General features: G+C 36.9%; 1 protein-coding gene across 1 annotated transcript in view; it reads right to left on the reverse strand.

Annotated features, from left to right (window-relative positions):
- HEATR5B (HEAT repeat containing 5B) overlaps positions 1-21,622 on the reverse strand; it is a 55,933-nt gene that overhangs the window by 15,636 nt on the left and 18,675 nt on the right. The window contains exons 17-29 of the mRNA XM_082299911.1: positions 20,767-20,872; positions 19,606-19,796; positions 17,901-18,060; positions 14,959-15,148; positions 13,474-13,643; positions 11,210-11,354; positions 10,182-10,421; positions 8,094-8,345; positions 5,928-6,109; positions 4,781-4,849; positions 2,440-2,619; positions 1,488-1,725; positions 586-846 (exon numbers count right to left, since the gene is read on the reverse strand). Coding sequence (XP_082156037.1) covers positions 586-846; positions 1,488-1,725; positions 2,440-2,619; positions 4,781-4,849; positions 5,928-6,109; positions 8,094-8,345; positions 10,182-10,421; positions 11,210-11,354; positions 13,474-13,643; positions 14,959-15,148; positions 17,901-18,060; positions 19,606-19,796; positions 20,767-20,872 — 2,384 coding nt within the window. The remainder of the gene's footprint in view (positions 1-585; positions 847-1,487; positions 1,726-2,439; positions 2,620-4,780; positions 4,850-5,927; positions 6,110-8,093; positions 8,346-10,181; positions 10,422-11,209; positions 11,355-13,473; positions 13,644-14,958; positions 15,149-17,900; positions 18,061-19,605; positions 19,797-20,766; positions 20,873-21,622) is intronic.

Here is a 21,622-nt window from a genome sequence, read left to right on the forward strand (position 1 = left end):
AACAAAGCTAAGCCCCAAAAATCATGCAATATTCATCTTATACATATGGCACTTAATTCCAGATTTAAATATGTCTTATCTCAGACAACTGTTGGCATTCCTCAGAGTAAGAGATTACATCCACCTCTTAAAGCTGTTAGGTAACAACAAAGGGAAACAGTCAATGCTACTCACAGATGAAAAGCTGATGCAAAAGCTACTCCATGTGACTTGCCAAATATCAGTCTGTACTAAACAGTGTTTCTATAGGGGTGTGTATTTTAATTAACCTCACAGCTTTTGCATCTTTGAAGCATAACATTTAGTATCATCTGCATTATACTACTGTGTAGAACAGTTCCTACTCATTCTATTCAATTAAATAAATCACAATAATCACACTGACAAATATTCTGTCAAAGCTACAAAGAACGCAGAAGGCAGAGAGATAAGAGAGAGGATGAGACACAGATTTTCAAAACTTTACTGTCCAGACATGCAATGAATTTTAAACTTCACAGACTTCAAACAAAGTATCTTTTCTCATTTTCTTAGGGGTTCATACCATAACATGCTGCTACTGAATTCTAAACTTGTAACTCTTACCCAAAATTAAGTGCATTCGGTCTTTGTTGATCTCTGGCAAAGATTTAGTGGTAGGTGGAGTTCCAGGTGTCTGGTTTAACATAATGGATGTAGCACGTTTCTGAGAATTAGGCATTGCTGCAGCAGTCTCTTCTGTTGACTCTGACACATGAAATCCTGTACTGTTTAGCCAAAGTGCCACTGCATGTAGTATGGGAGCCCAGGAGTTTCGGTAATGCAGTCTAGCTGTATCAATAGTTTCTGGAGTGTAAAATGCTCCTCCTGTTAAATTAACAGAGCAAAGGTAAATTCTGAAATCCTCTACAAGTGACAGATAAAAAGCATGTACTCTGAATTTATTAGTCTATTTATTCTGGATGTGCTTGATTACAAACATATTCAGGTGTAATACTTGTTACGGCAGTACATTCCAATTCTCCTTGTGCAGTAGCAGTAATAATATCTCTCATGAACAAGTGCAGTGGCCTCGATAAAGCAGTAAGCAGAGAGCAAGAAAGGCAGGCACAGTCATCAGGTCCTGCAGCATTTTTAGTATAGAGCATTCACTCTTAATTCAGCAAAATACTGTAAAACGGTATCTGCTCTAATCTCAGGGGTGAAGTTTTTCGTATAGACAAGATCATTTGGATTTGATACCAAAGTATTAGAGGTGCAGAAGTGTTCTTAATTCTACAAAGATGTAGTTTTAATGATCTCAGTGATTCAAACAAAGAGTATATTCATTGCAAATTGAAGGAAAAAAGCTTCAAGTTCAAAAACACTGCTATTACATGCCCAGGCAGAAATTTATCACTTGCATAAAAAAACATGCATGTGAAATAATTTATAGAATAATTCTGAATGTCCAGCTACAGAGGTTTTTTTCTGTTTTGCAGAACACAAAAAGAAAATTCAGTGCATACCATCTGGTGGAAGCTGGGTAGCAAATTCAGCTGGTAAAGTTAAAAGAGCGTAATCCTTCAGCGCAGCCAACCAGAGACGGCTCAGTGCAGGCAGTTCAGGTTGTACAAGTGTTATCAAACTGTCTGGTGGCAACTCATCCACGGTACCAAAATCATCCTCATCCTCCTCTGTGCTCTTTAAAACACGCTTTGGTTTGGTTTCTGCTTCTTTCTTAATTTTCATGGCAACAACATACACCTAGAAGTAAAACATGTCAAAGTATGTGCTGTGAGATTCTAAAACGAAAGCAAAACAGCAGCCTTTCCCACAGATTCCACACAGATACAATTCACCAGAAAATTACTGAAAAAAAAGGTCTTTAATACAACCACATTTTATTTACATCCTTTCTTTTATTTCTACCAGTGTATATATATATATATATATATATATATATATATATATATATATATATATATATAACGCTTAGGTTCATAAATGGGACTTTCCTAAAACAATTAGGCCACACACTTTCTTCCTAAAAATGTGCCAATTATAAACACTTGACACTGTTAACTAACTAGTTAGTTAAATAGTCAACTAACTGCAATATTTTCCCACAATCTATTTTATGGTTGTTTGATTTTTAGTGTTTTTTGGGGCAAGGAGATTTTGTTTTCTTGTTTGTGGGGGTTTTTTTCAAGTTTAAGAGCAGTAAGATGGGAAGAAATTCAAAATCTGATAGGGTATGAGTGCATATTTTTATACAGAAAAGTGTAGCAAAACAACAATCATGCCTCACTGTAAATAATGGATCAACAGAATGGCAGAGGAAGATACTGAGGTTAAAACATCCCAGGAGTAGAACTGCAACAGGTTAGGAGGAAGGTATGCAGCCAGCATGAGGTGTGAGGCTGCTGTTACACTGTAAAGTGTTCTCAAACTTTTAAAGATTTAATGGTGAATGTTTACCTCAGCCCAGGCTTTCAGAACCGCAAGTTTTTCCATAGTAGTTGCACTCTCTCGGTAAAGCTGGCTAGAAGATCCTTTTCCTGCTTGCACTTTATCCAGGGAAGAGACAAGAAGGTTGTGAACTCGGCGAAGATCATTCAGGTCACTTACAACCCCACTTCCTATCCAAGCGCTACATACCTAGACAACAAAGTTAAGAATCATTCTAAACTAGCAAAAAAACCCAACAATGTTATACATGAAAAAAAAAAAATTAAATCAGTTAGAAAACCAAACCCTAAACAACCACCAGGAAAAACTTAGGCATTCTTCCTGCTTAAGACAAATAAACCAGGTTTTCCCTTTTTTTCTTTCTATCCATGACAACAGAATTGCTCAGGTGGGTGGTTATAAAGGCTGTATTTGCAATGCATATTACAAGGGAACTCAATAGATATATGGAAAATATGTAAAAAATTTTTTAATCCTTCATAAATAGGTTATAACAATTTTTTTATTCTCATCCCAAGTGTCTGGTCAATCATTCAGGTAATGAGTCACTGCACTCTCTGTGAAGAATATACTGGACAGCAACCAAAAAAATCATATCTTTAAAACCCCTCACATCTCAAATCAATATATAAGGCTCCATACTAGTGGGATGCTTTCAAATTATTAATGTCAAGAAAACACTTAGAAATTATTTTAAACATCGAGCTATGGTTTGGAACCCAGAGTTTTACACCTAGAACAATCTATTCACAATGGTGGACAGACAGTTGGCTGTCTCTCAACTTTTCATTTGAATTAAATGGATCAAAACAGGTACTTAAAATAACAAACATCACACAGATTGTCTGCTCCTGACTAATGCTGTACATTGGCACTCATCCTCTGAAACACATTCATGCCCAGACATAATGCAGGCAATAGAAGAATTCTGGCGCAGCTGCTATTCTATGAAGGGAAAAAGGGACAAATTCTTTCAGAAGAGCTGCTCTTCTTCTGGAGATGATTCTACAAGGATGAGGATCAGAAGCAAAAAAACCTCATGAAACTCAAGTAGTTCAGGTTTTACAAACTCTTTTTTTCAAGGCCTATCTCCAATTTATTTATTTTGCTTTTAGAGAACCAGTTCCATTTAATCCTTTGGGGAAGGAACTCTCTCATGATCTGGAATGATGGACATATTTAAAATAACATAAATGCAAACACTAAAAAGCATCCCAAACACGTACAGGACAAAGCTGTTGAAAACTTCCCAAAGAACTGTTATTCATTCACAGTAGGAATAAGACCAGCTTCAATTCTGCTGCTGAGCAAGTCAACAACTGTTTCCGTAATGACATAAAACTATAACATCCAGCTCCTTCAGGGAAGCTCATCTCTGTCCATGTAACTTCTAGAGAGAGTTAAATAGCCAAACCTAATCTCCCACCACTTGATCCTGTAAGTGCACACATCTACTTTAAAATTGGTTGAATAGAGAAGATTTTGACAAGTTATAAGGAATATTAAATGGTTTCACACAAACTGCCTCTTAGTTTAGTTTTAAATGTGCAGAAACATTCTGTAAATCAGGCTGAACATACTTTTTCCTACATGTAGATACCAAGCTATGCTGTACATGATCTATCCTTGCAAGTTTTGCTGAAAATTAAGTAAAAGAACAACACAAAATCATGCTCCTGATGACCCAAATTTATTAAACAAAACTCAGAAACACAAGAGTTATCATTTTAAAACTTATGTTTGCATAGCTAACAAAACTGCTGCTTTAAACCACAGTAGTTTCTTTAGCTGTGAAAACCACATACTACTACAGCTATGTTGCTGATAGTTGATTTAAATTGCAGTACACAAGATCACACACAAGAAAACAATGCCACACACATGCAAAAAAAAATCTTTTAGCAAACTTTCACTGACAGGTTGTTACTATGACTGTAATGAGAATGCTCAGATCTTCTAAATTCTAAAGTAGAGCATTAAACTGAATGGAAATTTAGTGTTTAAAGGTAAATTATCAGTAATCCAAATGTTTGATCAGACTGAAAGAAAACAAATAAACTACTATTGGTCTCATTAAGCAAAGAGGTTTTTTCTTTTTTCTCTTTTTTTCTTGCAGGATTGACATGAAGACATACTTCTAGTACGTTTTTTGATGTAGCTGTCTAAAGGACTTCTGCACTTCTGAGGAACAAAATATTACTACTAGGAAACTCAAAAGATGTTGCAAGAACATCACAGCCTAAGTTTACAACATCTTCCAGCCATTTGATGCTACTTCTCTTGTGCATCCTTATTCCAAAGAGAAGGAAAATTAGTTTTGCTTATAGTATGTGAACATTTTCCACTGTACCTGACAGGCCTTTGCAGTTATATCAGATGGTGTATCTTGGGAAAAAGCCGGCCTCAGAGCAGCTCCAACCTGTTGATAGGAAGAAAAATTTTTAAAATCCAACTAAAATTACAGGGACACAGTGTTGTTTATCTCACCTTGTTTAAGGCTCAAGGACAAATACAGAACAAGAAAGACAAGATTGCCAAATTTGGCATTGTAGTTATACCCCAAAATTATCCTTGCTGTCTAGCAAAAGTGCAATAGCATTCTTAACAACAACAACAAAGTCTTAAATTACCTTTTTTCCTGCTTGCCCATTGCCTTTTTAAGTCTCAACTACCTTTGTGAAATACGTGATATTATCTTCCTTCTGTTAATGAGTATCCTTTTAATCATAACAGCATTACAGGTGAAACTTCTGCTAAGGATCAATAAGCCAATGACAATTTGATGTCCAAAGGAACAGTGATGTGAAATCAAATGTTTATGTTTGGATTTGCAAATCCTGGCTGAAAAACGCCTTTTAGGCAGTTGCTACAAGGCAGTATTTTTCTGAAACAAAAGGACCAAGTCCAAGAGAAAGAAGCAATGGTTGCAGCATTACAGAAGGAAGAAGAAAAAGACAGGAAGTGAAAAGGATGAAAGCCTGACGTTAAAAAGTATTTGGAAAGATCTTGAAGACAGAGTGAAGACAAAAGAGGTGAAAGAGTTAAGGTATGCAACAAAAAAAGTACAATAATATCCCAAAAACAATCTTTAATTGCCCACTTACCAGTGATCTACTTTTGTATTTTTCATTTAAACAGAAGTACATTCAATAATTCCCAAGAAAACAGATTTATTAGATTAAATCTAGAACTGAGTGAATGATATTTTCCAATTCCTAATTCTACAAACTAATAGCCACTTCTGGAAAAAATTAAATGTAACTTACAATATTTGGCTTTCAAGCTACAGAATTTTAATTTTAACAGCTACTAAATTACAATAAATAGAGATACAAAAATAAAATCTGAAGAGGTAAATAAGAGTGTCTCTCCAGCACATTTTCACACAGAGAAAAATCTCCTCACAGCTTTTTTTGAAATTACAAAACGTGCTCAGAGCTACTACTGGCATACTGGCATAAATACACAATTTCCTGAACTTATAAAGGACGTCTCACATTCGCCTGATACTGCTCCAGTATCACATGGCCTGGAAATTCTGGCTCTGGAACAGATGCAAATTTCTTGATAATGTCTTCAAGAGCTTGCAGCCCCGCCATCCGTAGCTGGTTGCTGTGGTCAGTGGCAGCCATGAATGCCATTCGGATAAGGTCAGAGAGATGGAGCACTAAGAAGTCATCTTAGAACAAAACAGAAAAAACTATTTAGCAACTTAAAAGATAGCTAACATGACAAATCTTTGCAACATTTTCCTCATTGACATGCATGAATTCTACCTATTTGTTTTCAAAGGTCCACATTTAATACATGGAAGAAGCAGGAAACAATGTAACCTAGCTTTCTTTCTTGTTTTCCACTTCCCCTCCCCCCCCAAAGTGATTCTACGACTTTTATTCCTAAGACAACCTTAAAAACTGAGCAGAAATTGCGTAGAATGGAATATGTAAATGTGGCTAAGTATCTTAGAATATATTAAAACATTCAGGAAAGCTAATTTGAATGACCTCCAAACATACAGGAAATCTTCAAGGCAATTCCTGCTCCTGCTCGACTCCTATGCTTACAGTGACCCCTGCTGATGTCAAGCTTAAACACCTAAAACTGAGTATGCCTCTAGTTCTCCTGAAAACCACATCCAAGGCTGCAAGCAAGCAGCAGACAGCGTGTAAACAAGAAAAATACATAGCTCATTTCTGAAAGGATTATTCTTCTCTATGTATTCATTTTATTTCGTTTCCTACTCTCAATTTGAAATTACCACATGTTGTACAACCAACATGAAAATAAATTATTTAACAACATCCGCTGTAACTAACAAAACCCACAAATTGCCTAAGCTATTTTCAAGTCTCAAGGTAAAGAAGAAAAACGTCTCTTGTGGCTGAAACTTTTCCAAGGCATATCAGTAAAGAACGAATGAAAATAATTTACAAACTACAATGTGATAAAGTCTGCCACTTACTTTTTCAGACCATCAGAGACAACAGTAAAATTTGAGTATTTTAGAAGCTGAATTTGGGGTGGTAGAAGTTTGCTGAGTTTTCCTTTTTACAATGGTACTAAACACATCAAAGTTCACTTTAAATAAATAGAAATAAAATTCCCCAGATTAGGATATGCAATTCTCTGCAGGACCCTATAAGCAGCAGTTAGTTCATTATTTCCTCTGTAATACAATGCCATGACAAAATAAACTTCCCTGAAACTGTTCTTAGTCTTCAATGGTCTTGGCCTCAAATCAAGTCAAAAACCAGATTCTCACAAAATCAATGCACAGTGCTGGAAGCAGGAACCAAGCAACACAGACAAAGACCCAATAACCCTCCATATCAAAACAGACACCCTCAACAACACAGACACCAAAGTCCATTAATGTCACACATTCTAGGATGCTCACAATATTCATCCTACATACGCAAAGTCCCCATGAGCACTACACAGGTGAACCCAAATAATCACAGTACAGCACAAACAACATGGACAGCTCAAGGACAGACACCTCACACTATCTGAAAAACATTTCATCACAAAACTGCTACGCAATTTATGACCTCTCAATTTTTTTGATCCTCTAACTCATAAAACTATCTTTGGAAAATGAGCTTGAAAATTAAGACTTATCACTCTCATGGATACCAAAAGAATTAACTTCATAAAGTCCGTGTCTTTTTATAACTCCCTCCCACATCCCTCTCTCTGCAGCCAATGCCATAGCAATAATTACGTAGCTTTATCCCTTCTTTTTTTCTTTTCTAGCATTTCTTCAGATTGGAGATGCTAAAATAATCTCAAGCTTAATTCACTGCTGTCATTACATTAAACTCTGAAAACACTCCTAGCTTGCCCTTAGCTAAAGTTTATTGCTTCTGTTTCAGACTTGAAAAAAGCTTTGCATCACTAAGGTTTTTTTTCCCCTAAGCAGACCAGTCTGTCACAGCTGGTATGTTCCAGAAAACCTCATTATTTGGGCTCATGGTACTGTAACTACGGTGGTTATAAAGGTACAATTTTATTGACTTTTGCTGGGCATTTCCTTTGGTTTTAACCATTTGAATGAAAGAGTAAGTGCTTTTATTTTTTTTCTTGGTTGTCTAATCTTAAGCAGTAAAGAGGAGTCAAAATTAAAATAAAAAATTAAGAACAAAACCAAAGCATGCAATTACTTTTTGGGTTTTTAAGTCTGGCTGAACGAGCCAGTGCCAGGTCAAAGTGTGCCTTGTTGGCATTCTCACACAGCATGATAACCCGGCACAGACAGTCTGCTGCAAACACACGAGTGGCCCAGCGAGGCGCTACAGAAGGCTTGGACTTGTCCTCTTCACCCAAGGTGGTAAACATTGAATCATCATCCATCTCATCCTTCTTCTCTGACTCCTCATCCTTGCCTCCTCCCAAGGGAGCAGCAGTGCTCATGTCTACAACACAGAACAATTAAAAGGAAGAAAAACATGCCACTGTTAAAATCCATAGAAGACAGTTATGGACATGAGTTCAAGTCTTTCCCTATACTGAGATTCAGAACAGACTAATTCTTCTGTAGAAACATTTGACAAATGTCAAAGAGCAAGAAAATATCAGTAAAATAAAGGATTTTCACCTCTGTTCTGGATTAAATTACCCTTTATTTGTCTTACACGATATAAATTCCTATAACATTAATTCTCCACAGTTACCAACTGTAGCTGAATCCCATATCTAAATTGCCCAGCTTTGTAAATTAACCCATTAAATTGCCAATAAACAGGATAAGGCTCAGAATAAAAGAATCAGTTTAGCTTTGAATTATTCAGCTCCCATTTCAAGTGGAAGATAAAAAGCAAGTTAAACTGAAACAAAAATACAAAGCTCTGTGCCATGGGACACTATGCAGCCAAGCAGGCCCCTGACAGCATTCAAAAATATGATTAACATTCAGAAAATTCTTTTCTCTAGGTGTAGCTTTGAGACTTCATTTCAGAAAATAAAATTGTTTCAGGGATCACATAAAAAACCAAAAGCCAAACAGGGACAAAAAACCCCTCACCAAACATGCATATATACTTTTGTTATTCAGAAATGAAAACATGAAGCCTCAATGACAAGGTCTAAATCAGAAAAATGCCAAAATACTGACAAAAATTATTCCAGCAATAATTAGAGGACAATTAAAGGAAATTATTGCAATGCATGCTTCTTAGAAACTAAGGCATGCTTCTTAGAAAGTCTAAATTTATGCAACTGAAGAGCCAAGATATTCAATAAAGAAAAAGGCTATGGCAAATCAAACATGGATGATGCCAATTCATAACAAAGGTGTTTTGAGAAGGCATGCAGGACCCCATGTGGCTGATTTGTAAATCTCTGCTTAAAAAGCAAACCACATTTTGGTCATATGCCAGTTAGTTGGATCAAAGGAGTTCAAAGTGAAGTTGCTGGCTTACAGTACACCAGAGGGAAAATTATTTAAATATGTTTTTTCTCTGAGATATGTCACCTCCTAATAAATAAATAAGAAATTGGACAACCATGTTAAAAACTCTAAGACCTATCCCACATGAAATAACAAAAGGACGTGCCAACTTAAAGTTCAGGAAATGAGGTCTTTCTCACTGGGCAGATATGTGGTAACTACATTGCATAAAGAAGTTATTGGTAGCATTACTCATCAGTAAATGTAAAGCTGGCAGCATTTAGAAACAGCTTCAGGATGCACTCACACACGACAATAAACAAGTATAAATGAAAGGGAAATGAGCAGATTCTGCGTCATAACCATCCTACAAGCTGAAAAACAGGAATAAGGTCTCAGAGGACAAAATCTCTGCAAACAAATCTGCAAAGCTGAACAACAAACAAAAATTTCATCCCCACAGTAACCCATCATCACATCACTCACATAACTCACAAAACCTTGTAAAAGAAAGCTCAGAATGTGCAGAGGAGTCTTGTCTTTGTAGAATCCTGATGTATACAGGCTAAAAAGGATGTCTGCTTTCACTAAGATACTGAAATGTCAGACTTATAAACACACTGCTTCTCCATTGGAAATCCTACTTCAAGCAGCTAACTTTTTACTCTTATGAGCATATTCTGAAACTTAACTTCGATAATTCCTTCTTTCTGTGGAAGTTTAACTGCATTACAATCAAAATTCTGTATACAATATAACCTACATCTTAACTAGGATAAAAGACAAGCTGCAAACCAATACTGCCAGAACGTGCTAATGCTAAGGACACATTGTCATTCATGTAACACGACAGAACACTTACCACTGGAAGCTGCAAGGACATCCTTACAAAGCATGAGCCAGTGAGAAAGGTTTTCTACTGCGAGAGATGAAAGCATATGTCCCAGAGTATCATGGATATCTGAGCACAATTTCCGATCAGTCTCACGATCCAACATTCCAAAAAGGACGCCTTCCAGGCCTGTCTCTGTTATGTTAACCCCCTGATGCCGGGAATGAGCATCTCGCCGAGAGCCAGCTCCTGGTGCAAAAGGATTCATGTCTGCAAAATGATAACCAGAACATTATGTACATGTGTGTACAGTTCAGCCAAAGATCACCAAGATGTTACTGATGTTTTTCTGAAATAACACTAGAAAGATTCTAATACAGCAATTAATTTTATTGCAAGGCAAATAACGCCTCCAAGCATTAGTTAAAAAAATAAAAAATATCTCTTCAAGGTACATAGCCCATGAATTTGTAAAAAAACACTAACAGTATTGGACTCTAAAGACTCCTCCCAGAGACAGACTTAACTGGTATCATTTGAGTAAGCTCACAATTCTACACTTGTATTAAGACTGTGCTGCTCAACACTGTTGCACCTCCTATTATCAAAATAAAATGACACATGCAACAATTAGACCAGCCAGCAAAGCCCACAGGCATCGCAGATGTGATGCTAACAGAATATAACACAACCAGGCATCTCAATCAAACAGCACACCTTTAAGTCAATTTTCCAAATAACAAAAGCTATAATACCAGAAAAACTGTAAAATGCTTCCAGTGTATATATGCTGTGTTCCCTATTTGATTGCCAGCCTTAATGAGAGAGAGAGGTTTAAGTCTGAATTTCGCAAATAGTTAAATTAGAAACGAAATTCCAGAGGTAAGCAGGGGTGTGGCCAGAAGTTACTGAAGCCAGAAGTGACAGTTTTAGGGCTTTTTTCACTAGGGGTATAAAGGGGCTTTGGGCTTTTTTCCCTTCTTTCTGAAGGCAAAGCACACGTATGCATACATGTGCATTCAACTGCTACAAAAAGGCCACATGAAAGAAATACCTACTGATGCCACTGTTTTCTTTGTCTCCAGCATTTTTTGCTAAGCTCATGGCATATTCACACACTTCTGACGCTTCCCTCTGAGCAAGCTGTCGTAAACACGCAACTGCAGCCCGGCGCAGCAGCAAGTGAGAGCTGCACAAATGAACCTGAAAATCAAAACCATTACAGATGAGTGAACTGCTGCACCCCAGCATCAATAAATCAATGCTGCCAAGGACTAAAAGCACTCTACATTTCAGTCATAAGCCCATGTGTGAGCTGCTGGGTACCAAGTTCTGAAAGTTCAGAAGTAAGCACTTTTCATAATATACAAATATGAAAATAAAGCTAACATACATAGAGCTGGCAGCTGTCACCTGGTTAAAGAGATAAAAGCTTAAATATTGGAACTACTGTGCCAGTGTGATTTAGATTAATTACAGTTTCCAATTTGTTGCACTCCTGTACTACTCTGCCTCATATTCTGCTACAGCTGTAAATCACATTCTTTTAAACAAAAAGCCATTATCAGGTGCACTACACATGACAGCTATCATAAAACTTGCATTCCAAATGTGTAATAAAATCTATAGCATTAAGTTCTTAAAAGTGCCTCTCAATAAGAGAGCATCAGATTTCTTTGCTAACCAACACTGGCTTCTAATTCCTTTGAATCACCTCAAGCACAAGCAAATATTTTCCTTACAGAAGAATTGTGCATGGTCTCTATTTTTCTGAGAGGAAATAGCTGCACAGAAAAATGAATGTTTTTCCAGAGCGGAAGAGGTGAAGACTGCCCTTTAATAAACTCTAATTCCTTATTTACTCCAGGATAATTTGGTTTTTATAAACCAAATATCAATTTGCTTTCTCCATATTAGCTTATTATGGGGATGGAAAATGCTTCCCTAAATGAAAGGGTTGTACAGTTTATAAAGCATTTTAACAGGAGATCTTTATTCCACACATGAATATACAAGATTTTAGTCCTAAAAAACCAAGCAGTCTTTAAAGAACCTCTAAATACCACACTGAGGTTGTTTTAATGAACTAAAACACAGACCATTTGGGAGATTTAATTAATGCAAAGGGTATTCCCTGTTTCAAGTTACAAAACAAATAACTACAAGTTATGAAGCCAATGCAGGAAAAAGAAATTAAAATGAGAGTGTGGTGCTGCGTGGTTTAATTTTGATACCTGGCATTAAATCCATTCTGAAAAGTTGGCTAATGGTGCAGGTAAGGCAGACCTTGCCTACATATCTGTGCATTTGCAGTATGAAGAAATGCCCAAGACAACTCCAAGGAAACCCTATCAAACTAAGCACAACTTGAAAGTAAGGAATATGAGAAAGGGAAACAAAAATAGCTTTCATTTAGCAGAAGACCATAATCTAACAGGAGAGAAACAGTGGAAAACTATGGGAAAAGGTTTCAAAACAGCACTAGTTAGTCACGTATGAACTTCACTGTCTGTTAGACTGCCCACTGGTAGTCACAGAGTAAATTGCTGTAGGGAATTCCTGTCATGTTGTACATGGTATTCATACAAAAGAGCTTACCTACTTCTGGATACGCTGCACCCCTTTCATGCAAAATTTGGTTAAGGGACAAGTGACAGATTCTGTAAACACACTGCACTCCTAGGAGTGCTTGGGGCAGGGTGGGGCTTGGGTGTGCACAGGGCTGGAGAGAAGCATGTAATCATGACAGGATGCCCTAGGGAAAATCTGGATGGCAGACTAAGAAAAAGGTCCAATGTTGACATAAGTAAGATTGCATTCCTTCAGGTAACACTGAGTCATCAGTGCTGCAAAGAATGGCATAAACAACTCTGCAAAACATCTAACAGATATTATGGAGAAGCTTTTCAAATTTCTCAGTACTGGACTACTGAAACCCCTAAAAATAATTTTTACGATAGTAATTATTAAAAAAAACCAACCCAACCTACACCAAAACCACACCCACCCATGCCACCTTTCCTCTTATATTCATATTTGGTATGTTTTGGGTTCAAGCCTCTGCCTTACTTCCAAGCTTAAGCTTGTTATTTATAAATGCTTGCTTACACTACCAAGGGTGAAAGAGAATCAGCCCCTATGATTTCAGTTTGGGCAGCATTCTGAAAATATGTAAAATGTCTTGGGGACTCCAGGGTTCTTGCAAATATAACTTGCTTATTACATATGGCCGTCCCTGACATCTTGCTAAATATTTCCCCTGTCCTCTGCTAAGAACATGCATAAAACTATGAGGAGCAAAAGGGACGCCTTTGATACTCACACAAAGACTGGGAACCAGACTGGACAGGTTGACATGCCGTGGTGCAAACATATGAAGCTGCTGAAGGCAGGATATAGCAGCTGCCTGAACAAGTGAGTCTGAATGGTCTTGTGTGATTGCACATCCCACCAAACAGGAAGAACGGATTGTTGAAATCGTAGCTCCGTTACCTAATGATGTAATAGGATATCCTTAACACAGCAAAACTTTTCTATAGCAACTGCAGATTTTAAGCCTTTGAGAAGCAAGAATTATCAAAGCTTCAATATCACCAAAAAAAAGTTCACAGATTAACATGCAACTTTTCTGATTTTCCATGCAAATTAGAAACACAACACAGTGTTTCAGTATCTCTTTTTTTAGCTCAGTTAAACAACATGCCATCCAAATGAAATTCTGGATCAACAATCTCCAGTCAGAAGTATTTTGAGACTATCTTCCCAGGTCATGAAGCCAGTTAATTCTCTGAAGTTAAACATGAAAAGTCTCTTTCATTCTATATATGTATAGGTGACATTTCACACACTGAGCCATTTCCTAAAATATCAGGTAACTCTTAAGCTAGTATCTATGTATGCAGGCAAGTTTAATTAGCTCCAATAGATGAATTGCACTGCTCTACTAGAACAAGCATTTAAAAAGAACAGTATTTAATTTGAAGAACAATCCCATTCTGTATTTTAAGAATTAACCTGCATCAGGTTTATAAAAATATTTTGAATTACAGAAATGTAACCTGCAGAAGACATTCTACTTAAGTTGTTATTCTAAAAGTTAATCATATTCCAGGTCAAAAGGTTAACACACATATACACAAGTTCAATTAAACCATCTAGAACTATTTCATAACTAAAACCTTAAGTCCAGTTATTTAGAGATAGAATTTCACTAGTGGTTGGCTCTCTGGCACTGCATCAAAGACCATCCTATAAACATTCCTAAAAATCCCAGTTAGACAAAGTTAAAAATCCATGTTTTTAACACCTGAGGCACAAAATTTCAGACACAGTGTTTGGCATGACAAGATTTTAAGTCACCACAGTAAAGTACAGAGATCTAAGGATATCAAGAATGAATGAAAATGAGTTCTAGTTCACAGTATCATCAATTATGTCAAACTTAAGCTCTTGTCATTACCTTAAAATAAACACGTGTTAAAGAAATGGAGGAAAAACCTTGTCTCATGCCCCACCTGTACACAACATATGCAGCAAAATCCGCAGCAAGGGTTTCATGGCTGGCTTACCATGCAAATTTACCATTAGCCAAAACACCATACATCCTGCAACTTCTTTATACAAATCTCAAACTGAAGTCAAAAAAGCCCCAAGCAGTCATAAGGAGGATCAAAGCAAGGCTGCTTGAAACAGTCAACATCTCCTCCCCCCACCTGCAACTAACAAAAACTTACATTCTTCCATTTAAGATTACAATATCATGTTTATACAAGGTAGATTTTTTTTTTCTCTTCAAATTCCCACTAACCTTGCAGCTCAGGCCCAACAGTAGTTATTATAGCTCCAAGGCACCTGCCCAAGCACTGATGCACCTCTGTATGTGATGGCGGGACAGTTAAGAGCAGGGTAAGAACGAGAGAGAGCGTTGGCTCCACGTACCCACGGTACATTGGTCCACTAGAATCCACTATCAAGGCAAGTGAATGGAGAGACCAGGTCTATCAAAAACACAAAGGAATATCTTTTAGTAATGCATTTAGGAAATTAAACAGTTTTTTATGCAGATGGAGCCTAGCTCTGTACTTCTGTTCTTAAACAAGTCTAGTTCGCTATTCTGACTCCAGAAGTGTTTCAGAAGTCTCAGGACCTCAAGCAAATCACCTGAGAGTTTAAATATAACTAAAATACTCTTTGGTTATCAGCAATTTTGAAGATAATGGAAATAAGGTGACAAAGAATTTGAGAAAAAAATATGCTTAAGCACTTTGAAGAAGAAAAATACAAGCCCAAATATCACATCCACTTAAAACAAAAAGAAAAAAAGAAAACTGACTCAGGACAGGAGAAAGAGAGAATCATTCCACTATAAAACTGGAGGCAGAGTCTGAAATGGGCAGCTTACAAAGGCTTAGCAGAGAAGGTCTTTTATATTCTCGTAGGAACTGATTTTCATGACAAGCTGAAAGGTTCACATGTATTTTTCTAACTTTCTTATTAGAGGGTACAAGAGCAAAAAGCAGTGCTGTTCAGTCAGCGTACTACAGCACGAGGAAAAAATATGGTGAAAGACCTATTTCAGTTGCAAGGTGAGTAAACAACAAAAGAAAAAAATAATTTATTGTAATTGTCAAAGCAAGAAGCAGGCAAGAGGACAGTCCTTTTGGATACTGATGTTTCATAGGAAATAAATTCCACTGACAGACCTGAAAGGATTACCTATCTCTTCCTAACATCCTATTAAATGATCTTATTTCAGAATTTTCTCATATTAAATACATGAAAATACTAAGATAAAAGAGTATTACTATTACAAAGCTAGACTCTTAGGAATAAGCTGGAATACCTGCCTTCAAAACTGCTCCTTTTTAATCCTCTCTGATGCAACCCAAAAACCATTAGCACCAGCAATCATGTAACTACCTCTACAGTCCTAATCCTGTGGTAGCACATTACAGCTTATCCTTTAATTCCCGTAAATTTCCATTATACTTCCATACAGTTTCTGTGTAACCACACTGATCCAGTGAGGGACGAGGTTTAAAAGCTTAGCTTTTCACAGTGGCCAGGTGCTGTGTTCTCAATGAAAAGTGAGGTAGATATGCAAGTTCTACCTGGACGTCCCTTTTATACTTCTTTTTCTTTTCTTTTTTTCATAAAACGTTAACCTTTCCAATTTGTTTTTGAAATTACTGGCGCACAATTATATGCCTCAAGTTACCCACTCATACATGAAGCTGGTTACATATGCAAATTGCACTTTGTCTTTCCTTAAATAAACTAAGAAAATTCAAAAGACTTAAAATTGTATTTATAGATTTTTTTTTTAACATTATCTCCCCCCCAAAAAAACCTAGGCTTGATTTCCCAAGTGATAAGCTTTCTAATTTTGGTTTTTTTTTATTACCCTGAGGAAAAGAAATAAGAAGGCACTGAAGTACATGTTCTATCAAGTTAACAGCAAACCAAGGTATAAGTATGATTCTTTATAGTTACTGGGGGCTTCAGCTTCTCAGTCTGTGGGTATAAAGTGCCCCTACTGATGGGTGGCACACAATTTCCTGCTGCTAAAGCACAATAGTCACCATTCCAGGTACTCATTTCCTTGCAGTAATTCATGAAAAGCATGACAAGAAGTTATCTATTATATTATGCAATTACAGCACAATCTTTGAAGAACAGTAATTATAGACAGGACACTTGCTTTTACTCAAAAGAAGTTTCTTTTTTTTTTCAAGTAATTCTTTTAGTGCTCTGATAGATTTCATTGCTGAAGGAAAAAAACAAATCAGCACTTTTCCCTCTAACATTCAACTACTTAATATAAAGACACATGTACTAGCCCATCTAGCCCTCTCGTCTTTTCACAACAGCCACAAACAGAGGTTTAAAGGAAAGCTCTTACTTAAAGGAAAGTAAAGACAGACCAGGACACTGACCCCTTGTATTTCTCCTGAGAGTGCAAAGACAACATTTTCTTCTGATTTTCCAGTATTTTCAACTTAAGAAGTGTTCTGAACTTCACAGTGTCTATCCATATTCAGCAACTCCAAAAGCATTACTCTTTCACCAGCACGTTCAGTCTCCATTCTGCTATACCAGCAACTTTTAGCAGTCAAGTCATCCTCTTGTGAGACTTCACACATCTCTAGTCCATAGTAGATAGAAACCCCTCCCTGTCTTAGTCTTGGCTCCTACTTATTCCTCTTCTGTCCCCTAACTGCAACTTAGCTTGCAACAGATTTCTGTTTTCATAACATGACTCTGCAAAGATGATGTACTGTATATGTATCACATACACAGGAATTACTTGACAAAGGAAACTACAGCTCATTGCCCGAGACTCCAGTAACCGATTACGTGTCAGTCATTAGCCAGTTATTAAAAGCTTCTGTTTAGGCAGCCAAGGCAAAACTAACACATTCTGCTTTAAAATTAAAGTCAGTTTGGAATATGCCCACAGTGCATCACTCTGGAATATGTGACAAGCAGACAGATGCCCTTCTGAATTAACATGACCACTTGCAACTGCCTCTCTAAATCACTATGAGGTTACATCTTAATTACACCACATCTTTAGGATTCTGCACTCTGGGAGTTTATAAGGAAAGATCCACTTTCTTCACGCTCCCTGGCACATGCTACGTCTTACATGTGACTGTATATTGTCATGTGAATATCTGAGCAGGTAGTTTAATTTTTAATCTTCATCTTGAACATTTTAAATAGTTTTGTGGTGATTGCTCTTTTTACCTGGACTTCAGGAGAGGTTCCATCTTGTGCCAAAGCCAAGAGAATACTGACACTAGTTTTCAAATGCTGTCCAGAACCTATTCCACCAACATACCGATGCAGACAACCCAGAGCCAAGGAATGGCCTGTTCTTGATACAACGTCTCGAGCAGATTTTAATCTGTCGATGTTTAAATACAAAGAAATCATGTCATTCAGAAAGTTTGCTACACAGAATCCTTGAAGTATCACAACAGTGCAAAAGACTAACAAAATTTTGCAGGCCTCACCCCATGAGATCTTAAGAAGCCTTAACAACAACAGCAAAAAACAATGTACTTACTCTGTATTGCATTTAACCCAGATTACATATAAAACAAGAGGAAAAAAAGGTATTTTTAAAATCTTCTTCTTTTTCTGGTCAGAACATGATCTTCTTGAAGAAGAGTTTTGGAGGATATAGAAAAAGAATCAAGAGTTTAGCAGTGTTTCACAGCAGCCTAATTTAATAATCATTCCGAAAACATTGCAGTGAAAAGGAATCAAGAATAGAAAAATTACAACACACACTGAGAAACTACAAAGAAATCCACAGCTACATCTTCCACTGCAAATCTGGTTTTTCATATAGCTGTTTTCTTCCACAGCTGATTTTTATGACTTTTCCAATAGAGCCATTTTATTTTTTTAAGTAGAAAGCCTTTTATAATGAAACTAAACTGGAATGAGTAGTATTTTAAATGATCTAGTTGTATGAAGTTGTATGCATTGACTTATTGAGTATTCTCTACAATACTGCTTCTGAATGCATGCCATGTACACCACTTGGTAATTAGAAGCCTTTTCAGTGGGTGAGGAAGAGAGATAAGAGGGATTTCCTAATTAGTACAAAGAAAGATACTTTTTCTCTGTTTGACTGTATATGAGAGACATGCATGCTCTTGGCCATCAGTGAACAACAAGGTAAATGCACATCTCAAATATAAAAAATTACTTGACTGTCAACAGAATGACAACCATTAACAACTTGCAAGTTAACATAGATAAGAAACCAAGGAAGGTCCCAGTAACAGAAATTCAAGGAAAGACAGCAAGGATGAGATACTTTACTACAAGATGAAAGGGTGAGAAAAGTTTAATTACCCAGAGGTAAGAGACCTGGACTGAGGCTATGTGCAGGCACCCAGCCCAGCCAAAAACATGGGCTGCAGCCCTGAGGCAGTTGCATTCTGATTCACAACTATGCTGATGCCTTAAATTTAAGCATGGAATTGGGAAACATGTCTTGCTGCTTCTACCAGACATCTTTCTAAAGACCCAAGATAAACAACAGGATACAAAAAAGTACAGGTCAGTAAATAAATTAAACCAATGTATAAAGAGGATGCTTTAGTGAAACAGAACTACTATTACACAATTCATATTACAGACATACTTAATGTAAGCTGTGCTTGTCTATCTGAAACAGTTTAGTCACCCTTCAAGTAACTCATCAAAAGCTGTTCACCAATATCATTTCACATTCTGAGTGTGTAACAACTCAGCTTTTATTCCTCATATGAAATAAGTCCAAGAGAAGAATCTGTTTGAAGGTTTGTTAGATCTACATAACCATAGGGATCAAGCATGAAAGAAGAGAATAATCAATACGGTATTTAGAAGAGGAATCTTTCAAACTACATTAAATTATAATTTTATTTCCTTTTCTGAATTAAAATCAACTTACTTATCAAAACTGTATTGAGCCATTCTAGCAATGAAAGAGGCTTCTCCAACCACTTGAGCCATTCTGCCAAGAGCTTCACCTGCTGCACATCTCAAAATAGGGTTAGGATTATCAAGGGCACCCATTACGAGCGTCAGAGCAGATTTGCGGACTTCTTCTGGTCCTAATGTGCTTTTATTCTCAGCTAAACCCTACATTAAAAAAAAAAAATTCTTAATAATCACATTTACAAACATTAATACAGTCTCTTATATGAACACTCTACAATAACACTAAACAGTGCTTCTGTAGGTACTTTTACCCAAGGAAAAATAATTAAAGACATATAAAGTAAAACCACTGCATGTGCAATAGAGGAAGAAGTCAAAGGCTCTACCACAGATTGTAATTTTCTGATCTGAAGTCCTCATTTCAGCTCAATTTCGATAATATTTTGGCCACTTGGTATGGCATGGGAGCTTCCAGAAATCTGCCTCAGAATCCACATTTCAACTTGTAGCAATGTAGATCACATTTTTAAGACCAACGCAAAGAACTGAGGTGCTGATTTTGCCAATCAACCAAAGACATGGAGCTCCAGTAACAGCTTAAACTGGGCAGCCATTATTTGTGACTTGCTGTCTTACTCCCTGACATGATAGCATGAGGTTGCATTTCCAAGTGTAGATAAGAGAGCACAGAGCAGTAGCTGCAGTCAGTGGGACTGGGCATAAGCACCTTGAATTCTGTGCAATAATGCAACCAAAACGTAAACCCAAACCTATTCGTGTATTCAATTACACAAGCCATATCTGAATGATACTCTGTGACACTAGGGGTTTTCTGAGTATATAGACAAACTACTTAAATCCATGAGCCCAATGCAAATAAAACCACAGGACTGAAGATGAAAGAAAGAAAGAAAGAAAGAAAGAAAGAAAGAAAAAAAAAGACAGTCTGAATATTATAGAATGCTGACTACTATAAAATGCTGATTACATGAGCCTCATATGTTCTCTGTACTGATACATGCAGACAAAAGCTCAAGCTAGTACCTGAAAAAAAATTCAATTCTGGAACTTTCAAATTTTTGAATTTTTGAGTAACTTTAGTAGCACTCTCCTAACAGCCCTTTGTACTGAACACAAACTTTGGCTTCCATTACAAGTTTACAAGTCTTACCTTCAAGGCACTAAGAACAGCAGTAAAGATATTAAGCTGCACAGCTTGCTGGCGAACACCTTTAGCCTGCTTGACACATTCAGCAAAATGATCCAACATCTGTAATCTAAAACAAAGGAAAGAACATAATTGAAGTTACAGCCTTTCAAAATACAAACTAAAGCACAGCTGGTAAAAACCACACACAATAAAAGGACCTTTTAAGTTCAGTAACAGAACTTATGCTTCAGGGGCTGCAGAAGGTATTCACTACAGGTAGTACGGGCAGTTACTCTGAACATCCCTTTGCTGGTTCTTTTAGTTCATCCACAAATGTTTACTTTTCCTTTGAAGAAACCACTACCAAGAAGAAGTGAATCTTCAGGTGCATTTGGCTGTATAACTAGAAAGCTATAAGGACCAGAGTGGAAAAATGCTGTCTTTCCACTACCATTTAAAAGAGTGTTACCCTTCATATTTGTTTTATTCCTACTGTTTTTCCCATTTAACCTCCATTCCTGCCCCCACTCCTCCCCAGAAAACATTACTGGGAGGAGGAACATTCCTTAGAAGATACCAAAAACAGGAGTGTAATTAATAATCTGCATTCTTAACTACTCAGCAGTTCCCAAGCTACATATTTTTGCAGTTAACAACAAGTATAGGCCAAATCGAATTACTGCAAGCTGGCCTCAAGTCTATCCTGCGCTTACTTCAAAATGGGGTTGACTGCTATGAAAAAACTGCTCCCATCAGGTTTGCACTGAAAGATCATTTTACTTTGAAATGCATCTTAGAACTGCTTTCACTCTGCTCAGCAACAAATTGCCTAAACTGAATAACGAAATTAGTCCTGACAACTCATAACTCTGTTGAG

Source organism: Coloeus monedula (genome assembly GCF_965178545.1).
Source record: "Coloeus monedula genome assembly, chromosome: 2".
Taxonomy (NCBI): Eukaryota; Metazoa; Chordata; class Aves; order Passeriformes; family Corvidae; genus Coloeus; species Coloeus monedula.